The sequence below is a fragment of the Diceros bicornis genome, chromosome 8 (genome assembly GCF_020826845.1).
Source record: "Diceros bicornis minor isolate mBicDic1 chromosome 8, mDicBic1.mat.cur, whole genome shotgun sequence".
NCBI classification, from domain to species: Eukaryota; Metazoa; Chordata; class Mammalia; order Perissodactyla; family Rhinocerotidae; genus Diceros; species Diceros bicornis.
Genome location: NC_080747.1, coordinates 7,234,957 through 7,252,605, shown reverse-complemented (window position 1 = coordinate 7,252,605; position 17,649 = coordinate 7,234,957). Strand labels below are relative to the sequence as shown.

General features: G+C 42.1%; 1 protein-coding gene across 2 annotated transcripts; it reads right to left on the bottom strand.

Moving 5' to 3' along the window:
• Positions 1–4,294: 4,294 nt before the first annotated feature.
• On the bottom strand, positions 4,295–14,393 carry TMEM128 (transmembrane protein 128). 2 transcript variants are annotated; one of them, XM_058546725.1, is made up of 5 exons: positions 14,222–14,393; positions 12,559–12,697; positions 8,337–8,495; positions 6,186–6,293; positions 4,295–4,937 (listed from the first exon to the last, which is right to left on the bottom strand). In XM_058546725.1, exons 1-4 carry the CDS (start codon positions 14,316–14,318, stop codon positions 6,194–6,196), a joined length of 495 nt encoding a protein of 164 aa, XP_058402708.1. In that variant the 5' UTR covers positions 14,319–14,393; the 3' UTR covers positions 4,295–4,937; positions 6,186–6,193. The 2 variants fall into 2 exon arrangements, with proteins under 2 accessions (XP_058402708.1, XP_058402707.1); XM_058546724.1 differs by having other exon boundaries at positions 12,559–12,700; positions 14,222–14,380.
• Between the last annotated feature and the right edge of the window lie 3,256 nt (positions 14,394–17,649).

Genomic DNA, 17,649 nt, shown 5'->3' with positions numbered 1-17,649 from the left:
GGACACAATTCAACCCAAAACAGACAGCCTATTAAAGCACTATTTGATCCCTATAACTGGAATATCTCTAGGTAAGGTAAACAGAGATCTATCTCAAGTCATTACAAGAGATAGTCAAAAACTCTTACTCAATTCCCAAACCAGAGCCAGTTCAGAGACCTGGAGTCCTTGAAGGAAGAGGGGGCTGGGTGTCCTTGAGAAAAGCCCTGCAACACTGCTACAAATACACTGTGGATCTTCCTCCAACCTTCCCCAAGAGGACATCAGCCTTAGCGCGTGGTGACCAGTCACTGGGGAAAGCTCAATACCAGGTCTTTTTTTCTTTCAAAATAATTTTAGATTTACGGAAAAGTTGCATTCCTGTTTACCTTTCACCCAGCTTCCCCTAATATCTTATACATCATGGTACCTTTGTCAAAACTAAGAAATTAACATTGATATAAAACTATAAACTACAGACTGTATCAGACTTAGCTACTTTTTCCACTGATGACATATTTTTCTATACAGATCTCTTGGAAAACACTAGATAGGGGCTCTGAGTGGATGCTAAGTCCTGGGCATTGGTGGATTCCATGGTCACTTCTTTTACTAAGAAATAGATTCCTTGATCAGAAGTAAGGTTATGTGGAATACCACAGCAATGGTAAGACTCTCCATAAGTATACAGATAGGAATGCTGGCAGAAGCCTTATGGGAGGGAAAGGCAAATACATCTTCAGAAGATTTGTCTTATCCAGGAGGACAAATCTCCTCTCCCTCCATGATGGAAGGTGTCCAATATAATCAAACGTCCATCAGGCAAGTCTCCCCAGGGAAAGGTGCGAAATCAGCAGCTCAGCGTTGGTCTCTGCTGTTGGCAGCTGTTCTACTGTGGCATAATAAACTACCCAACTTAGTGGCATATAACAACCATTTTGTCATGCTCATGGATCTTGTGGGTCAGGATCTGCAGAGGACACAGCTTTTTGTCAGTTCCACGACATCTAGGGCCTTAGCCGGGAAGACTTGAGGAGCTGGGGGTGACTCAGTGGCCAGAGTGGGAATCATCTGAAGGTTTCTTCATTCACATTCTGGTCCCTGGATTAGGATAACCCAAAGGCTGGGCTCAGCTGGGACTGTCGACCAAAGCACCTCCACATGGCCTCTTTTTGTGGCTTGAACCCCTCACAGCCTTGCCTCTGGGATTCAAGAGGGAGCATCTCAGGAGGGAACATCGGGAGAGCAAGCATTCCAAGAGAACTAGCAGAAGCTGTATGGCCTTATGACCCAGCCTTAAAAGCCACATAGCATCACTTCTGGCATATTCTATTAGTGAAAGCAATCATAAGCCCACCCAGATTCAAGGGAAGGGGATAAAGATCCCCTCTCGATGGGAGAAGTGTCAAAAAATTCAGAGCCCTCTTTTCAAATCATCACAGTAGGTTCTGCACTCAGCACTAATGTTAACCAGGTCAGTCGTGGAGAGGGGACTTCTATGTTGTTGAGCACACGCACAGCCTCCATCCCTGCCACCATGTACCTTGTGCATGGGCCCACTGTGCAAGCACTGGGTGGCTAGGCAAAGAGGCTGAGAGACACTCACAGAACATGCCATTTTATCCCCTTCCTCTGCAGGGGATGCTGTTGGTGCGCATTCACATGAGATGCAAACCTTCACACACTGAATCCATTCTGAGAGGTCCATCCACATGCTGCTTCCCCAATCCTCGTCACCAATCTTCCAGTTCTTTTCTTTCCGAGTCACTGACCATCTAGCCAAACTGGTCGTCTGTGAGCAACCACCCATGAGTTCATGTAGATTCATACACTGGACATCTCTCAATCCAGACAAAGTGAACAACCATCTATACCACTCGACATTCTCCCCACTGGGAAGATTTTCCTTCACCACCTTCCCTTCAGGGCCACCCTTGGGTGGGGCTGTAATGCTGCAGGTGTCCACATGGTTGGACTTCATATCATGATGGTTGGTGCCATCATACCACGCAGAACCACCTGTAAACTAAGACTGAGGCTCTTCTCCTCAGTCATGAGAAACTCCTCATGGGACCATAGGTGTGGATTAAAGGAAAGGAGACAATGCAGCAGGAGTCGGTCTCAAAAGAACCTGAGCCACCTACACATGCAATTTACTCACGGTTTCCAACCCTGCTGCAGTTCAAGCCTTACATACCACTTGTACTCAACAATATATTACTGCTCTGCATGCACAACCTCGTGGTTTGGTAGATCAGATGACAGCCAGTTCATGCCATAGTCAGGTGTTCAGTCTCTACCAGGGCTCAGTGGCCAGTGAGAAGTTGTTTCTCAAAAAGGAAATAATTACGTGCAGAATAGGGCATGCATTTGCTCTAAAATCTTTGTGGTCTGTACTGTGGCTCTCCTATTGCTTCATGCCAGAGTCCCCACACAACATCACCACATGCCACAGGCACTTCACATTCATTGGCTTTGTTGGGTTATAAGAGCCAAGTGGTAGAGCAGCTTGCACTGCAGCCTGGAAATGCTTCAGAGCCTTCTCCTGCTCCAATATCCACTCAAAACTGGCACCCTTGTGGGTTTCTCGGTACATAGGTGAAGGCAACACACTTTAATGTGGTATATGTTGCCTCCAACATCTAGAAATTCTCATGTATACTGTGCCTCTTTTTTAATGGGAGGTAGGACAATGAGTACATCTTGTCCTTCACCTGGGAGGTGCTATCTCAACATGTTCCAGATCACTGAACCCCGGGAAACTTCACTGAAGTGACAGGTTCCTGAATTTTTGTAGGGTTTATCTTCACCCTCTGTTTCACATAAGGCAGTTAGTACTTGCTACCTCCTGCTCACCAGATCCAATGACTATAGCATCCTCAATGTGGTGGGTCATATGACATTGTGTAGACTGTCAGGACGATGAAGATCTGTATAATGGCAGATAACAAGAGCCCAGTCACTCTAAGGTAAGGTTGTAAAAGTGTACTGTTAGACCTGTCTGGTAAAAGCAAAACTGGGATGGACTCTACTATTTATGGTGTCCTATCATTCCAGCTGCTACTGGGGAGACCAGTTCCGTAACAGAATTCCTACCTCAGTTCAGACCAACTCAGTGATGCCTGTCCCTTCTCATTAGCATATTTATGTCCTTGAAATGGAGAATCTTTAGAGCCTTTCCAAAGAACATGGTCAGCTAGTGGGTTTTTTAATCTTTTAAGGCAGACCTCTTTGAGCATGCCCACTTCCCTAAGTCTGTTGATCCCTTCCTCCACAATTCATTATGGCAATCCTGACATCTCTACTTTGTTTAATGTGGGCCATTACTTTTTGCAAGTCTCCAAGAACCATAACTGCAGTGGATTAGAGCCATCTCGTGAAGCCCTTGCCAGGATGTTAAATCCTGTGTCACAGGGGAATGCCTAAATTGACAAACTCTCACTTATCCAACTTATTTTGCTTTTAATCTAGCACCACCAGGATCTACTCCCAGGCACTCTCCTGACACTTGTCAATATATGCCATCCAGTCCTGAAGCACCTCTGCATATGATCCCTCTCTCTAATTAGCAGGCCAGCACATCCCCAGTAAGGCTATACTAATATTTGATCCAGGACATTGGGTGGGAGGCCAGGAAGGGATATGGGGACAGATCCTGAGGAGAGCAAGCAATGCTTTGTGGGCTTCCTACCTTCTCTGAGGCACTGTGCTCCCATCGTTGACTGACTCTGCTCCTTACTTTAAATGAAACTCTCTCTACACACCCCAACATAGGTTTGTACACAGACTGGGCTTGATTCTGCTTACTGACCATGCCTGCCTTTTCCCACTCCTGATCCTAGATCTACTTTCTCTTTCTTTCCCTCTCCATTACCCTTTATTGAGTGAGCACCTACTGTGCGCCAGGCACTGTAATACATGTGTTTTAAACATTATTCCTATTATCCACAACCCTACAAGACAAATATTATTCCCACTTCACAGCTGGAAGAAGATGAACTACTCCTCAAGGTCAGGCAGCGGTAGGTGCAGGGTGTGATCTGAGCCAGACACAAGTGGTGACTGAATCAGATCATCATCGGAAGTCCCTTTCCAGGGAAAAAGAATCAACGTCAGGTACTTTGTATGTCACAATGCTTATGATGTTTTGGTTTAATGTGAACAGATTTGCATTTGAAAGTGTGAATACTGTTTTCATGAGGTCTTTGAAGAGCAGAGGAGCCTTCTCTAAAAAGAAGCCTTATTTCTATAACTCAAAGTGCTAATAGCTGAAAACAGAAACTAACCGGAAGTTTGTATTGACAAAACCCACAGGAAAGTTATAAAAATATTTTATTTAAATGTTAAGGAAAAAATTATACATACTTCAAAATGACTAAAAGTTCATATGTTAAACAAATGCTAAAAACACAATAATTTACACAATGATAAAATCTGAAGTGATGGGAACACATACAATACTTTCAATTGGTCCTCTCACCTAACAAAACTATTATAAAAACGAGACATATAGTAACTGCGGCAGTTGGGTTAAAGGCACACGACACTGTCTTTCCCTTACACACACATCCAGTCATCTTGCACAATGCACTGGTATCTCTTAAATGGAAAAGTGAACAATTTATCTACAATAGCGGGTGTACATTATGCACCTATAATGAAACTTTGTTTAAATTTTTACACCAATACTTTCTCCAATCATTCAAACAGATTAACATTCCAAATTAGTTATTTCTATTTTGAATCTGAAAAATTCAATAATCACTTGAGTTTAAGAATAAGCAAATGAAATACAATTTATTCTGATTTTAACCACAGATCTACAAAGTTACAATTTTTCCCAGGAAACCATTCACTTCATAGATACAAAAACACATTGTAGCTTTTCCATTATATCTGCGATGCTTTCAGCTAGCCAGATGTTTAATCATTCACTTTAAATTGACATGTCCTTAAATCTGAAAGGAAACCAGCATTTATGTCCCAGGTGAAATATTCTATCTTAAACTGTTAGATTTTATATAAAAAAAGCACAGTTCAATCTACCTGCCTACAACACTACCTGGCTCTCCATTACCAATTATAAATTCATATCAACAGTAAGTCAAAAGCTCCCAAACACGTAAAAACTCAAAACCGAACAGCCAAAGATTTAACGAAATTAGGAGGGGAGACGTGGGAGACAGGGTGAGATGAGAGAATGTTCTCGCGGCAACACACGTCAACAGGGACTGAGGGCGTATTGCAAGAGTCTGAATGGTCCACGGCACAATGTGCAGAGGGGACTCTACACATCAGCATGGTCACTTACGTGCTAGCAATTATTTTCAGACTGGCAACAATGAGGTAACGTCCCTTTCTTCTTTACGTGGTTACAGTGACTTTACTTTAAAACTCCAAAGGGAGAATGTGCCATCTGCTAGCTGAAATGTCAGCTGTCTTTTGCACCCCAATAATTTACTAGTGTATTCATATTAACTTTTACTTCTCCGGGCCTCAGTTTTCATGCCTGTAAAGTGACGTGTGGAGTAGATTTCCTCCAAGTCCTGAAGTAAGCGACATGAAAGGAGGGACTGTCTCTGTCTTTTTCCCCATGTCCCTAGGCACACGGAGTGAGCACTCTCCATGCACACTTATTTAGTAAATGAGTTATCTGACACTCAGCCAACAGACCCCACTGTGTAAGGCAGCAGGCCCAGGGATACAACGGTCTGTGGGGAGGCAGAAATTCTATAAAGAACATGGGAGGAAAAGGTTGATGTGTCATCCATCCAATTTTTATGAGGCAGCCAGGATAGTTAGAAAATGGCCAACTTTTTTTGTCCAACTGGGTAAAATTACCTATTCTTCCCAGATTTCTATTGCCTAAGAATGATCTAGCCAACAGTCACTCGTGTATAAATTGATGGAAGTTGACTTCAACATAAAATGTGTGAACTTCATCTATATTGAAAGGTACAAATACTGTCTTCATGAGATCTTTGAAGGGTAGGGTGCCCTCTCTAAGTAGCAGTCACCTAGAACAAAATTATACAAAAAGGAAGGGGTCTCAGTCCCTTTTATCTCAGAGTTCAACATATGAACAGCTCTGGTGTGAACATGACTGAAATAATTCACAAGTAGTCTGCTATTGCTGCATTGGCTGAGTTTTGAAAGACATTTTTCAAATGAGTTCATTATCGGAAACACCATTCCAGAAATCTTACCTTTACAATCATCCAAGGAGTGAGATCAACATTACAACCCCCATAAATTGGGTAAACAGCAACAGTGGAGTGAAAAATGACCACACGTGCCACAAAGCTATGTTGAAGCTGAAAAGAAAAGAATAACGACACCCAGTTGACAACGCTAGCTGTAATCTACACAAATATATCCCACTGTAGAATCCAGATTTCAAGAACTCACTTTCTACTCAGTTTGGGAAAGTTCATTCTGCCAGCAACTTTATATACATATATCATGCTTGTCAGATATGTGATGCAGCCAGTACTGGAAATACCACAACCTCTTCAAAAAGTACTGGGAACTGGAATCACTAAAGGTCTTCTAATGAGAGTTGGCATGGCTTAATAGAAACTTAAGTCTCTTAAAAGTTAGTGTCTGTAATGGAACATGAATTAAAACACTATCAAACTATCATGACAAAAAAGACAGTTAAAAATTATTTTTCTGTCAGAATGAAAAAAGTAATCGTTTATAAGCTGCTATTAAATTTCCCCTTGAGAAAAACACTATTCCCCACACCAAGGTAAGAATAAAACACTTTCTACGTGCAAATGATTTTTATGGACTGAATTTATAACAGTGGAAGTTAATAAGGGAAAATTATAGTTAATTAAATAAGTGTTTCAGATAGTTATTGATTTTAATATATAATGTTTTGATAAATAGCTAAAAAATAAAATAACATTTCTAGGAGTGGTTAGCTTTATAAGAAAACGTAAAGTAACACATTTGTCTACCCACATCACTCAAGGATTAATAATAACCACATCACAATGCAATATATGTCAAATACCCTTAAACTTCAACTACAGAAAATAAATCATAAAAAAAAATACATTTAAACTGAATATGTACAAAGGTACGTCATTTTTCCAAAATCAGAATTCAATTACTATGAAGAAAGGAAAAAAACTGAAGGACTATGTACAATATATAAAGAGTAGTTTTTCTCTCTGGTTGGCAGGATCATGGGATTTATTTCCTTTGTGTTTTTCTGTAACTAAAAGATTTTTCCCCAGTAAGCAAGTACACTTTTATGAACATTAAAAACAATCAATTTTTTTTCATTGAGTACCTATTAACTTATGAAGAGGATATTGGCTGTGGCATTGTTTATAACAGCATAAGAATAAAAACAACTGTAAGCCCAACAACAGGGAGCTGGTGAAATAAATCATGGCATGTCCATGTAGTGATGGCTAAAAGAATGAGGCACATCTACGTGCACCAACAGGGAAGAATTCCAAACTATATGGCTCCATTAAAAAAAAAAAAGATGAACAATCACTTTGGAAAATAGTTTGGCACTATTTACTGAAGTTGGAGGTATGCATACCCTATAAGCCAACAATGTCACTTCTACAGAAATATACATATTTATGTACATATACATCCAACAGAAACGTGTGCACATTCACACAAGAGACATACAAGAATGTTCTTAACAGCACTATTCATAATAACCCCAAACTGGAAACAATCCAGATGCTGTCAACAGTAGAAGAGATAAACTGGGATTCAGTTACAGGATGGCATGCTCAACAGTCATGAAAATGAACACTGTCTGCACAATATGGATGAATCATACATAACGTTGCACGTAAACAGCCAAATGTAAAAGAATACATACTATATGAATTCATTTCTATAAAGTTCATAAAAACAGAGTATTTAAGAGATGCAAAAGAAAGCAATTAACATAAAGGTCAGACAGTGTTTACCTGTAGGCAGGAAGGAAGGAGGAGTGACTGGGAGGGGGCATGAAGGGGGTTACAGGATGCCAGCACGGTTCTTTCTTGACTTGGGGGGGATTTACGTCAACGCTCTTTTCATGATAATTTATTCAGCTATACAATTTAGTTTTTGCCATTTTTCTGTATGTATTATACTTCACAAAGAAAATGATTTAAAAAGTAAAGTACAGAATATACACAGCGTGTCATCATTTGTGTTTTTAATAACTAAATAAATAAATAGAGAAAGATACTACTGAAAAGGGAATCAGAGACTAGGAATGGGAAGAAGACTATTTTCCTGTTTTTCTTTTTTTTTCTTTTGAATTTTGTACCATATACATCATCTGATCAAAAAAATTTTTATTCCTGTTAGTCATTTCAAAGTCAACTTACCAAATTCCTGCTACAATAAAAGTAGCAGTTGTAATGGGTATCAAGGTTGGATACTTGACATCATAATCTCCAATTCCACGATACCATTCCAGGTAGAGTATGCAGTAAAATGCAATTGATAAGCTGACAAGCAACAAGGCACCGCCAAAGAGAAACCAGCTGTAGAGACAAAAATGATGTAAGGGTTGACAGCACTTTGCAAATTAGCAGACATCTTACAAGTTTTCATTGACAGCCTACAAATTTATTTCTAAGAAGAATATCAGCTGGGGAAGGAACACAGAGGAACCCACAATTGCTCAATCTCAGCTTTCAGAAAGTCTCCCTCTAATGGGAGATGGAGGAGAAAGGATGAGACTGAGACACATGAAAGAATGAAAAAATAAGACTTCCAATACTTGCACATTTACACACTTGCAAAAACTAACCAACCCAAAATGAACCCTGATTACAGTGATGCATTTTCTCTAACAAACAGGAAAGATAGTGGCTGGTTGTTTCTGAAGTTTTGAATGTGAGAATAATAAAGATTCTTAACAGGTATCATTAACTCCTCTAAGTTAAGTAGGGTTTCTTAGAATACTGAAAATCAATCTGGAAGATAGTTAATTCAAATTGCCCCTCATAAACGGTTTCTAAATGAAGCCCTCCCATTTTTAGAATATCCCCAATCCTCCTCCAAGGGACAATGTCTTTTTCCTCCTTCCAATTCCACCCAAGACTTGACGCATCAGCTCCTTCCTTCCAGCCCCTGCCGGTCATGGGAGGAGGCCAGATGTGGGGAATGAAGTCCCTTTCCCAGTTTCCCAACTCAACCCACTACCCCCACTATCCTTTGCTCCTCCATAGGGAGAAGACTGGCATTCCGTGTAGAAGAGAGGTGGGGAACAAATGGCTGGAACAGTCAAGTCAACAGGCACTGAGTTGACTTCCTACAATGGCAAGGATCCAGATTCCTTTAAGGCATTTTATGATGATGCAATTCTGGGATTCAGAGAGACGAGAGGCAGGATGGTTCAGTGGTTAGGAGCACAGCCTTCGCAATCTGTCTGTCTGGGTTTGAATCTCAGCTCCAGCAAGACTAGCTTTGTGACTAAGCAAATTACTTAACTTCAGTGTGCTTGGGAAATATTAACAATACTTAACTCATAGAATAGCTATGAGAATCAAATAGTGTTTAGGAAAGGGATTCTGACACAGCTAACCCTCAAGAGCAATCACTATTCCACTGATGTTATCTATGAGAAAAATATTTCCATGTGCCTCTTTAGGAGTGTTCAAAGACCTCCCTTCTGCTAGAGTCTACATTCTCAACACGGGTGATATCACCCCTAAAGTGAAGAAAAAATTTTACTCTTTTTGTATGTACAAAGCACAAATATTCATGTGGCACATAAGGGGGTGATCAGGAAAAAAAATGTTTAAAAAAGGCTCCTTAGGAGGTCATAATAAAGAAAGGTTGAAGAACACTGTGCTAGAGTTATGGTGATCTCCTTGCTTTGTCAGAATCCTTCCGTCTATTCATTTCAGTTTTTAACTTCACATGGAATCCTAGTGTGGCTGCTCTGTCCAGATATGGTACAGGATATAAAAAACTGAAAAAACTGCCTGAACAAAATAAAATACTGCAAGTCAGTGTCCTCAGCCCTGGCTATATATCTGAGTCAGCTTTGCAATTTTCTAAAAGGAAGCTATCTTGCCCCAGTTCCCAAAATTCTGACTTGGTGTCTCTGGAAGGCCCTGAGCATCTGGGATTGTAATTTTAGTTGTAGTTTAATCAACTCTACAGTTGATTTTGATGCACACAGCTGACATTTTTTTAAAAATTGTCATTTCCAAAGCATTGGGATGTTTTGCTTTATTTTTAATGTTGACTTGTCTCTCCTATCTTTGAACATACAATCTTATAGCCTTGCATAGATTTAAAGAACCCTAATGCCTCAAGTTTCTGAACTTGGCTAACAGCTGAGCAAAAAAAGGAATTACATCAGGCATGAGAGGAATGAACTGTTTTCAAGAAAGCAGAACGGGGCCTCCACTACCTTTGGGTGCCCTTCTCATCCACGGCTGCTCAAGCTCCCCACTGCTCACTGAGCCCTCAGCAAGAACACAGTGCTACTCAATCCTTAGCCTGGGAGGATGCACTGACATCTCTTTTCTCTAAGGTGACACTTTTTCTCCCTCCGCAAAGCCCCAGTACATAGTTGTATATTCTAGTTGTAGGTGCTTCTAGCTCTTTTATGTGAGCCACTGCCACAGTATGGCTACTGATAGACAAGTGGTGTAGGTTCACACCCAGAAATCGAACCCAGGCCGCTGAAGCAGAGCATGCCAAACTTAACCATTAGGCCATCAGGGCTGGCTCAAGATGACATTTTTTTGAGGCCAGGCCTATGACGTCTACTCCCTTTTCATGCTCCACAGCCCTGGTCCCAGAGTCTGAACCCTGGCTCTGCCCCCAAAAGCAGTATGCTCCTTGGCATTCCACTTACTCCTGCAGGTGCCCCCAAACATCTTATATGGGTAACTAATTATTCCTTACCTCATCATTTCCTTAAAGTTAAACTACTAAGAATACTTACTATAAGGACACAAATAGATAAGCCCTCTTATCTCTCCTAAAACCTCAAAAAGGTCTACCTCCTGAGATTGTGTTGGACTAGGTGCCCCTCTAGGTGTTCCCATAGTGTCCCACACATACACTTACACAGCACGCACCACGTGACCTATTCATCTGCCTGTCTTGGCCTGGAATGAGCTGTTGGAGGGCTAAAAATATGCCTTATTCATCACTATCACCACAGCTGAACACATTTCAGGCTCTCATGAAATATTTGATGAACAAAGGGGCAGCTGCTACTGGTGATGTGTGAAGTAACCATTCCCTCTTTTCCCAGCTCAAGTTCTAAACCAATTGACAGAGACAAAGGAGTGAGGCTGATGAAGATAAGCTGTCAGCTTTTTTACTGACAGAGCTTTACTGAAGATGGCTTTGGTGAACAGTGAAAAGTGCTTCCTAATACTGAAACCCAGAAATAGACAGACTTACCCAAGATTCCAAGTTGAAATGAAAACCTAGAGACCGTCTCGTGTTGGGGCTGCTCTGTAAAATGATGGCACAGAAAAGCAGACAAGAATCTGTGCTTCCCATGGGCAGCTGGCTCCCAAGAGAAAGAAGGTACTGAGCTACACATCTCTAGTTCTTCATCCCAAACTGAATCAGGTAGTCACACCACCTCCCAGGGAAGGAGCAAGTGAGGGGGGAGGGCAGGAAGATGGGAGTGTTCAAGGAAAGTTCCTGCTCATGGAAATAAGGAAAGAGAGGAATAAGCTTTCTCCCTCCAATAGTTTAAATAAATTCCACCATGCCTACTTTCCCCTGACTGCGTGTTCCATGGATCTCTTAGCTCCCCTCCAGCACTCACTGCTCCTCTTGAAGGCATCTGGAGGAGAAATTGTGTGTCCCCCAACGACAACACAAGATGAAACAGTCCTGCACCTTTCTAGCCCTGATGGTACTTCCAAACAGTTATGCTTGCACCGTATGCAAACCACCCCTCCCAATGCCAGCTCCGACACTCGCCAACATCTCTCCCTCTTTTTTCTGTATTCTGGGGTCCTCCAGAACATTCTTCAATGTTCACTGAGGACTCTGGGATATGATTCACAATCTTCTCCTCCATGTCAACTCCGGGGATTATACTGAACAGATCTTAATCCTCCTGACTATTTGACATCCTGCCTCAAAGCTTGACTCCTCCCACTAGTGACCTCAACTCTAATTCATTCACACTCTGTAGTTACCTTGTTAGCTGTAACTACTCTCTGAAAACAAACCCCAAGACCCAATTCTCACCCACCCCAATTCTCATTCCCTCCTCCCAGTGCTCCCACACTTTATCTTCATAAAGACCTTCAGTGAGTCTTTCTCCCTCCATGTTTTACAAAGGGATTAGGTCTTTCTTAAATTCACTACCTTCCCCATCCTACAACACATTTGTGCTGAAAAAGCTTACTGAAGTACTTTCCAGCCTCATCTACTCTGCTGTACATGCCCAGAGCATACACTCTCTCATTTATCTTTGTATCACCAGTACCTCCAACACGGTGCCTGGCAGAAAGCAGGTGCTCACCAAGTGTTGAAAGAATTCAACTGACAAAACATAACATAAAAAAAATAAGACCAAGGTATTTCACTTATGAAGCAATAACGTTTTCTTACCTACTAGTGTGCAAGTTTTCTTTGACAGTTTTAAAGAAATCAACATAATAGGTCACAACGATGGATGCCAAAATCCAGAATCCAGAGTGGACATTAAGTCTTGGAAGAGGTTTCTCCTTTTTCTCAACAGCTGTAGAGCCTTCTGCAAGTAAGGGAGATTTCAATTTATCAAATTACCATAAGTTTATGAAGAAAAATCACACTGATTTTAAGCCAAACAAAATAATGTCCTAGTTCTTCCTAAGAACCAGATTCTCTCCCATTATAGTACCAATTTCTTCTGTAAAACCATCCAAGTACGTTTATATTTGCAGAAATAAATAATAAGAGCCTGCTATAAAACACGTTCAAAACAGTCAACTTTTTTCCTCTATATGAATTTTGAAACAAAATTTACATACTCATAGTCTTTTGAAAAGAATGACACCATCTGGTAGTGTACGAATTTTAATATTTGTTTCCTATATCACCTAGGAATGTAATTAGTCTTGTTAGTTACGAAAAATGCAAACAGCAAAAGTTAAAGGACAAAATGGACTTGTGATTTTCCAAAAACACTACTCTTAACTACATATTTAAATTATTTTAAACAACCTTCTGAGGCAGCTCAAAAGAGGAAAGGGCACACTGGAGGCCTAGTCCTGGCACAGCACGGTCTAGACAGGTGATGGACAAGTCAAACTTCTTCCATCTGGGACCTGATCTGAAAGAATAGGTGGCCGGGGTTGGGCCAGACGAGTTATTTCTAACAAGTTTCCCAGGTGAGCGACACGCCCTCTCTCTAGTTCACCTGAGAACCACTAGCATACATCTGAGGTTCCCGACCTTTACCTGACCATCAGAATCCCTCGGGAGCTTGTTCCTAATACAAATTCTGGGAGACATCCCCAAAATTTATAAATCAGCATGCCTGGCATGATGTTTCTATTTATTTTTCAAAAAACAATAAATGCACATGATTTACAACATACAGGACAAGAAGATCTAAAATAAAATCTCTCTCTCTTCTATCCTTAACTACAGTTCCTCAGCCCAAAAGCAACTACCAATATCAACTTCTACTGAATTCTTCCAAATACTACGCATCTGTACAGGTGAACACACATCACACGTGATCTGGTTTGTACCCAAATGGTGGCATCCCACACTCTGTTCTGCGCTTCCCTCTGAAAATCACCCACGTTGGTATATAAAAGCCTGCCTGGTGTGTCACGTATGGATACATCTAAATGTATTTAACCAGCTCTCTGCTGACAGGCAATTAGATGTTTCCAGTCGTTCGCTAAAAAGCAATGCTGAGATGAAACACTTTGCACACACGTCCTTGTGTACTGGTACAAGTATGCTTCTTTGGTAGATTCTTAGAAACACAACCAGTGGGTATTTTTAATCTTAATGGATATTGCCACACAGGTGTTAAACCAGCTCTCCTGGGAATCCTGGAGCGCAGCTGCGATGAAGATGCGCAGGACTACCTGATCTCTAACGATCTTTCATGACACTAAATACCCGACTTCCAAAACTCCTTGGTAAGCCTTGAAAAACGAAACTCGGTCCCTCCTGACTGGGTAAGGCTGAGGGAGGGCCGCGGGCCGGCCGTTTCCGGGCGCCTCGACTCCGGGAACGTGGGCGCGGCTCGGAGCGCGCCCTGGGGAGCGCTCACCCTGCCGGGCGGAGCTCTGACCGTCCACCGGTGCCTCGGCGTCCGGCGGGAACTGGTATCGCCGCCGCAGATGCTCCCAGGCCCCCGAAGCATCCATCTTGGCACCGCCCAGAAGTGGGGCGGAAGTGACGTCAAGCCCACCGGAACTTCCGACATCGGCCTCCGGGCGAAGGGGTCTCCTTAGGTGAGGGATGGAGACTGTATTGGCTTCGCGGGGTTGATGAGAATTTAGGGCGGGCTTGGCTTCACAACCTTCGCGCTCGAGTCCGCAAACCTAACGTGAATTTCAAAATACTGGTCCTCCCCTGGCCGAGGATATCCCAAGTTTATTCTGACCTACGGAAGCCCAGAAGGGCCAAGTTTACCGATGCCACTCAGTGGCCTGGGACTGAGCACCTGGGTGGCTTGGGCAAGAAATAAACGTCGCCGGGCCTGTTTCCTCTTCTGCACAACGGGGATTATACCTGCCTAATAGGTTTGTTGTGGAGTTTAAATGCGAAGCACCTGTATGTGGTTCCTGTTAGCCCCCCTCTTCCAACTTGTGAGAAATTACCCCTGCTGGGAATGTAGAAGGTACATGTGTATTTACCCAGAAAACTGCCGTTTCCCATCACTCACGCTTATAGACCGAAAAAGACTGTCACTAATTCACAAGTTTTTCTCCATCAATAATTCTGTTTATTACTCTACTACGTACCCCTTCCTACCGCATCACGTGTTGAAGAAATTTTGTGCTTAACCATTCAAACGTTTACTGAGCTCCTGCTATTTGCTACGAACTGTTAGGCACCATGCTAGGCAATGGGTATAAAGAGGAATAAGACATGACTTTGCACTTGAGGAGTTCCTGGACCAAAGATGACCACAGAGACGTACAATGGGATAGTGCAATATTTATAAATGTGCAGAAGCATTTCATTAGTTCACTCAACAAATGTTTTCTGAGCAGCTGCATCTGCTGAGATGCTGAGGACGGAGGTAAGTTAGAATCTAGTGGAGAAGACGATTTCTTTACAATGCCATAATAGAAACACTGTATATGTGGTTATGTACCGAATGAAGGGCAGTTTATTCCGCTGGGGAGTGTGGGGAGCAGGGAGAGTGGCTTGCAGTGGGTTGAATACAGGGATGGATAGCCTAGAAAGCCACCCAGGAAGTAAAATGCAAATTAGTTAGTAGGCGCTCTTTAATATCTTCTATATGTCGTGGCTATTTGCAGAAGAAATGTAGTAAGAAATATTCAAGAAAAGAATTTCAGGTTTCTATTGGCTTACTTCTGTCATTTCTTCAGCCTTTCTAGCAAACCCTTTGGAGCATAGGATTTAACAGCTGGGTGGATCATATGGCCTTTCTACACAATACTTCTTTTTTCCTGTTTTGTTTTGTTTCTTCTTTTTCTTTTCAGACTCCTAAAGAATCAGAGTTCATCTCTTCAAAGCCAGCTGGGGTCTTTGCCCTGCCTTCTCTGTCTTGTACAGAGTTAGAAGCCTTGTTAACAGGAAGTGAATTCCTAGCAAATACAGTCTTCTGTTGACTGTCTCCTTGCAGAAGGGTCAGAGCTGGGTCTCCCTTGTAACTGAATATTCCCAAGAGCATGGCAGCGGTTTCAGGGTTTCCATATGTAGTGTGCTCCGTCAGATCCAGTTTCCCCTTTGGTGGTTTCAGGGTCTTTGTTTTTGGATCTGAAATCCTTCCAGCTTTTTCTCCCTGATATTTTAAATGGCACTATTTGCACACCATATTGGTGATACTTAAAAGCATGTTGGAAAAAATAGAATATTTAATGACCACATCTTCATTGCTGGAGCCCATGAAATAAGTTCTTAAATGTGTGTACTGTATACCTTAATAATAGATATATATCAGATTGCTAGCAACCAAGAAATTTCATTTTCAGTGTGGATTACTTGTGGGAAAAAAAACGAATTTGAATATGACTTTTGCTGGCTTCCCCTTAGCAATGTGGTTAAGTCCAAGGTGTTTGTAGACTAGTGAATCCTGACTGCATCACTGTGGGTCCTTGGCCAAGTTATTTCATTGTTCTAAGTATCAGTTTCCTCACCTGTGGCACAGTGGGTACCAGAGTTAAGATAAATGTATACCCACTGCTTAGCCTAGTGCCTGCCATGTGGTATGCGTTCAAGCACTGGTAGTTACTATTCACTACCACTTAGTTGGGCTTGCCAGCCCTCCAGATCTGGCTCCTGCTCACCTCTTGATCACTTATGCCCATCTCCTCAGGCTCCATTACTCTTTGTTGCAATTTTCCTTTTGCCTGTGCTCTCCCCAGTTGATTGGGGGGAACAACCATGCCTTAGTAGCTCCCCACAGCCTTGCAAACGCCTGGCACACAGCAGGAATTCCATTACCCAATTTTCATTTCAGCCCTTAATCACAATGAACTGGTCTTCAGTGTGGACATGCATGTGTCCACCCAGCAACCCTTCTTCTGATAAACCACTTTTCCTCTTTTCTGTAGTGGTCCTGCAGAGTTCTCAGGAGGCTGACCTTGTCCTAGGGGAGGGCACATGACCCAAACCAGACCTGTCAGTCCCCAGGATGTAGGCTGGGTCTGTTGGGAAGAACTTCTCTATTGCTATGGTGAGCTGTGAGGTCAGTGTGGGCTTTGGGCTGCCACCATGGGGACACATGGAGGGAGCCCACCTAGGAAGGAAGCTCTGAGATGCAAGCCAAGCCAAGAGGTCTTGGTAGCATTGTTTCAACTCTAGAATCCAGCCATGTTAAGAATCTAGTTAAGAACATAAGCTCTTGAGCTAGCTGCCTGGCTGGCTGTCATCACTGGTTCTGTCATTACTGCTGTTTCAACCTTGGGCAAGCCACTTATCTTCTCTTTTGCCTTGGTTTCCTCACCTGCAAAACGGGGTTACGAATAGTACCTACCTTACAGGATTGGGTAGAGATTAAAAATATTGGACATACAAAGTGCTTAGAATAGTGGATAGCCCATAGAAAGCTCTCAGTAAGTCTCAGCTGTTGTTATTATCCATGCTGAGATTTCATGGATTTCTGACCCCAAAATCCTTTTTTTCCCCCAAACTAATGCTAATTTGAGTGGTTTTCTGTTACACCCCGAGGCTAGACCAGTACAGCCCTCTTCTCTCATTGTGCCATGTGTCTGCCCCAGTGGTCCCCAGCCGGACTGTGAGTGCCTCCAGGAATGAGTTCATACAGGTAAAGCTCTTAGAAAAGCACCTGACACATGGAAAGTGCTCAGTAAATGTTAATATATATCACTTGGGAAACTGCCCTTCATTCCAAAAAGAAAGCCAGTTTTTAAAAAAATCCCCTGTCCATTATATAAATAATGCAATGAAATATGTGTCTCTCTTTCTACACAACTTATTTCCCTAATAAAAGCTGTAGAATTGGAATTGCTAGGTCAAAAGATATGAACATTTTAAAGGCTT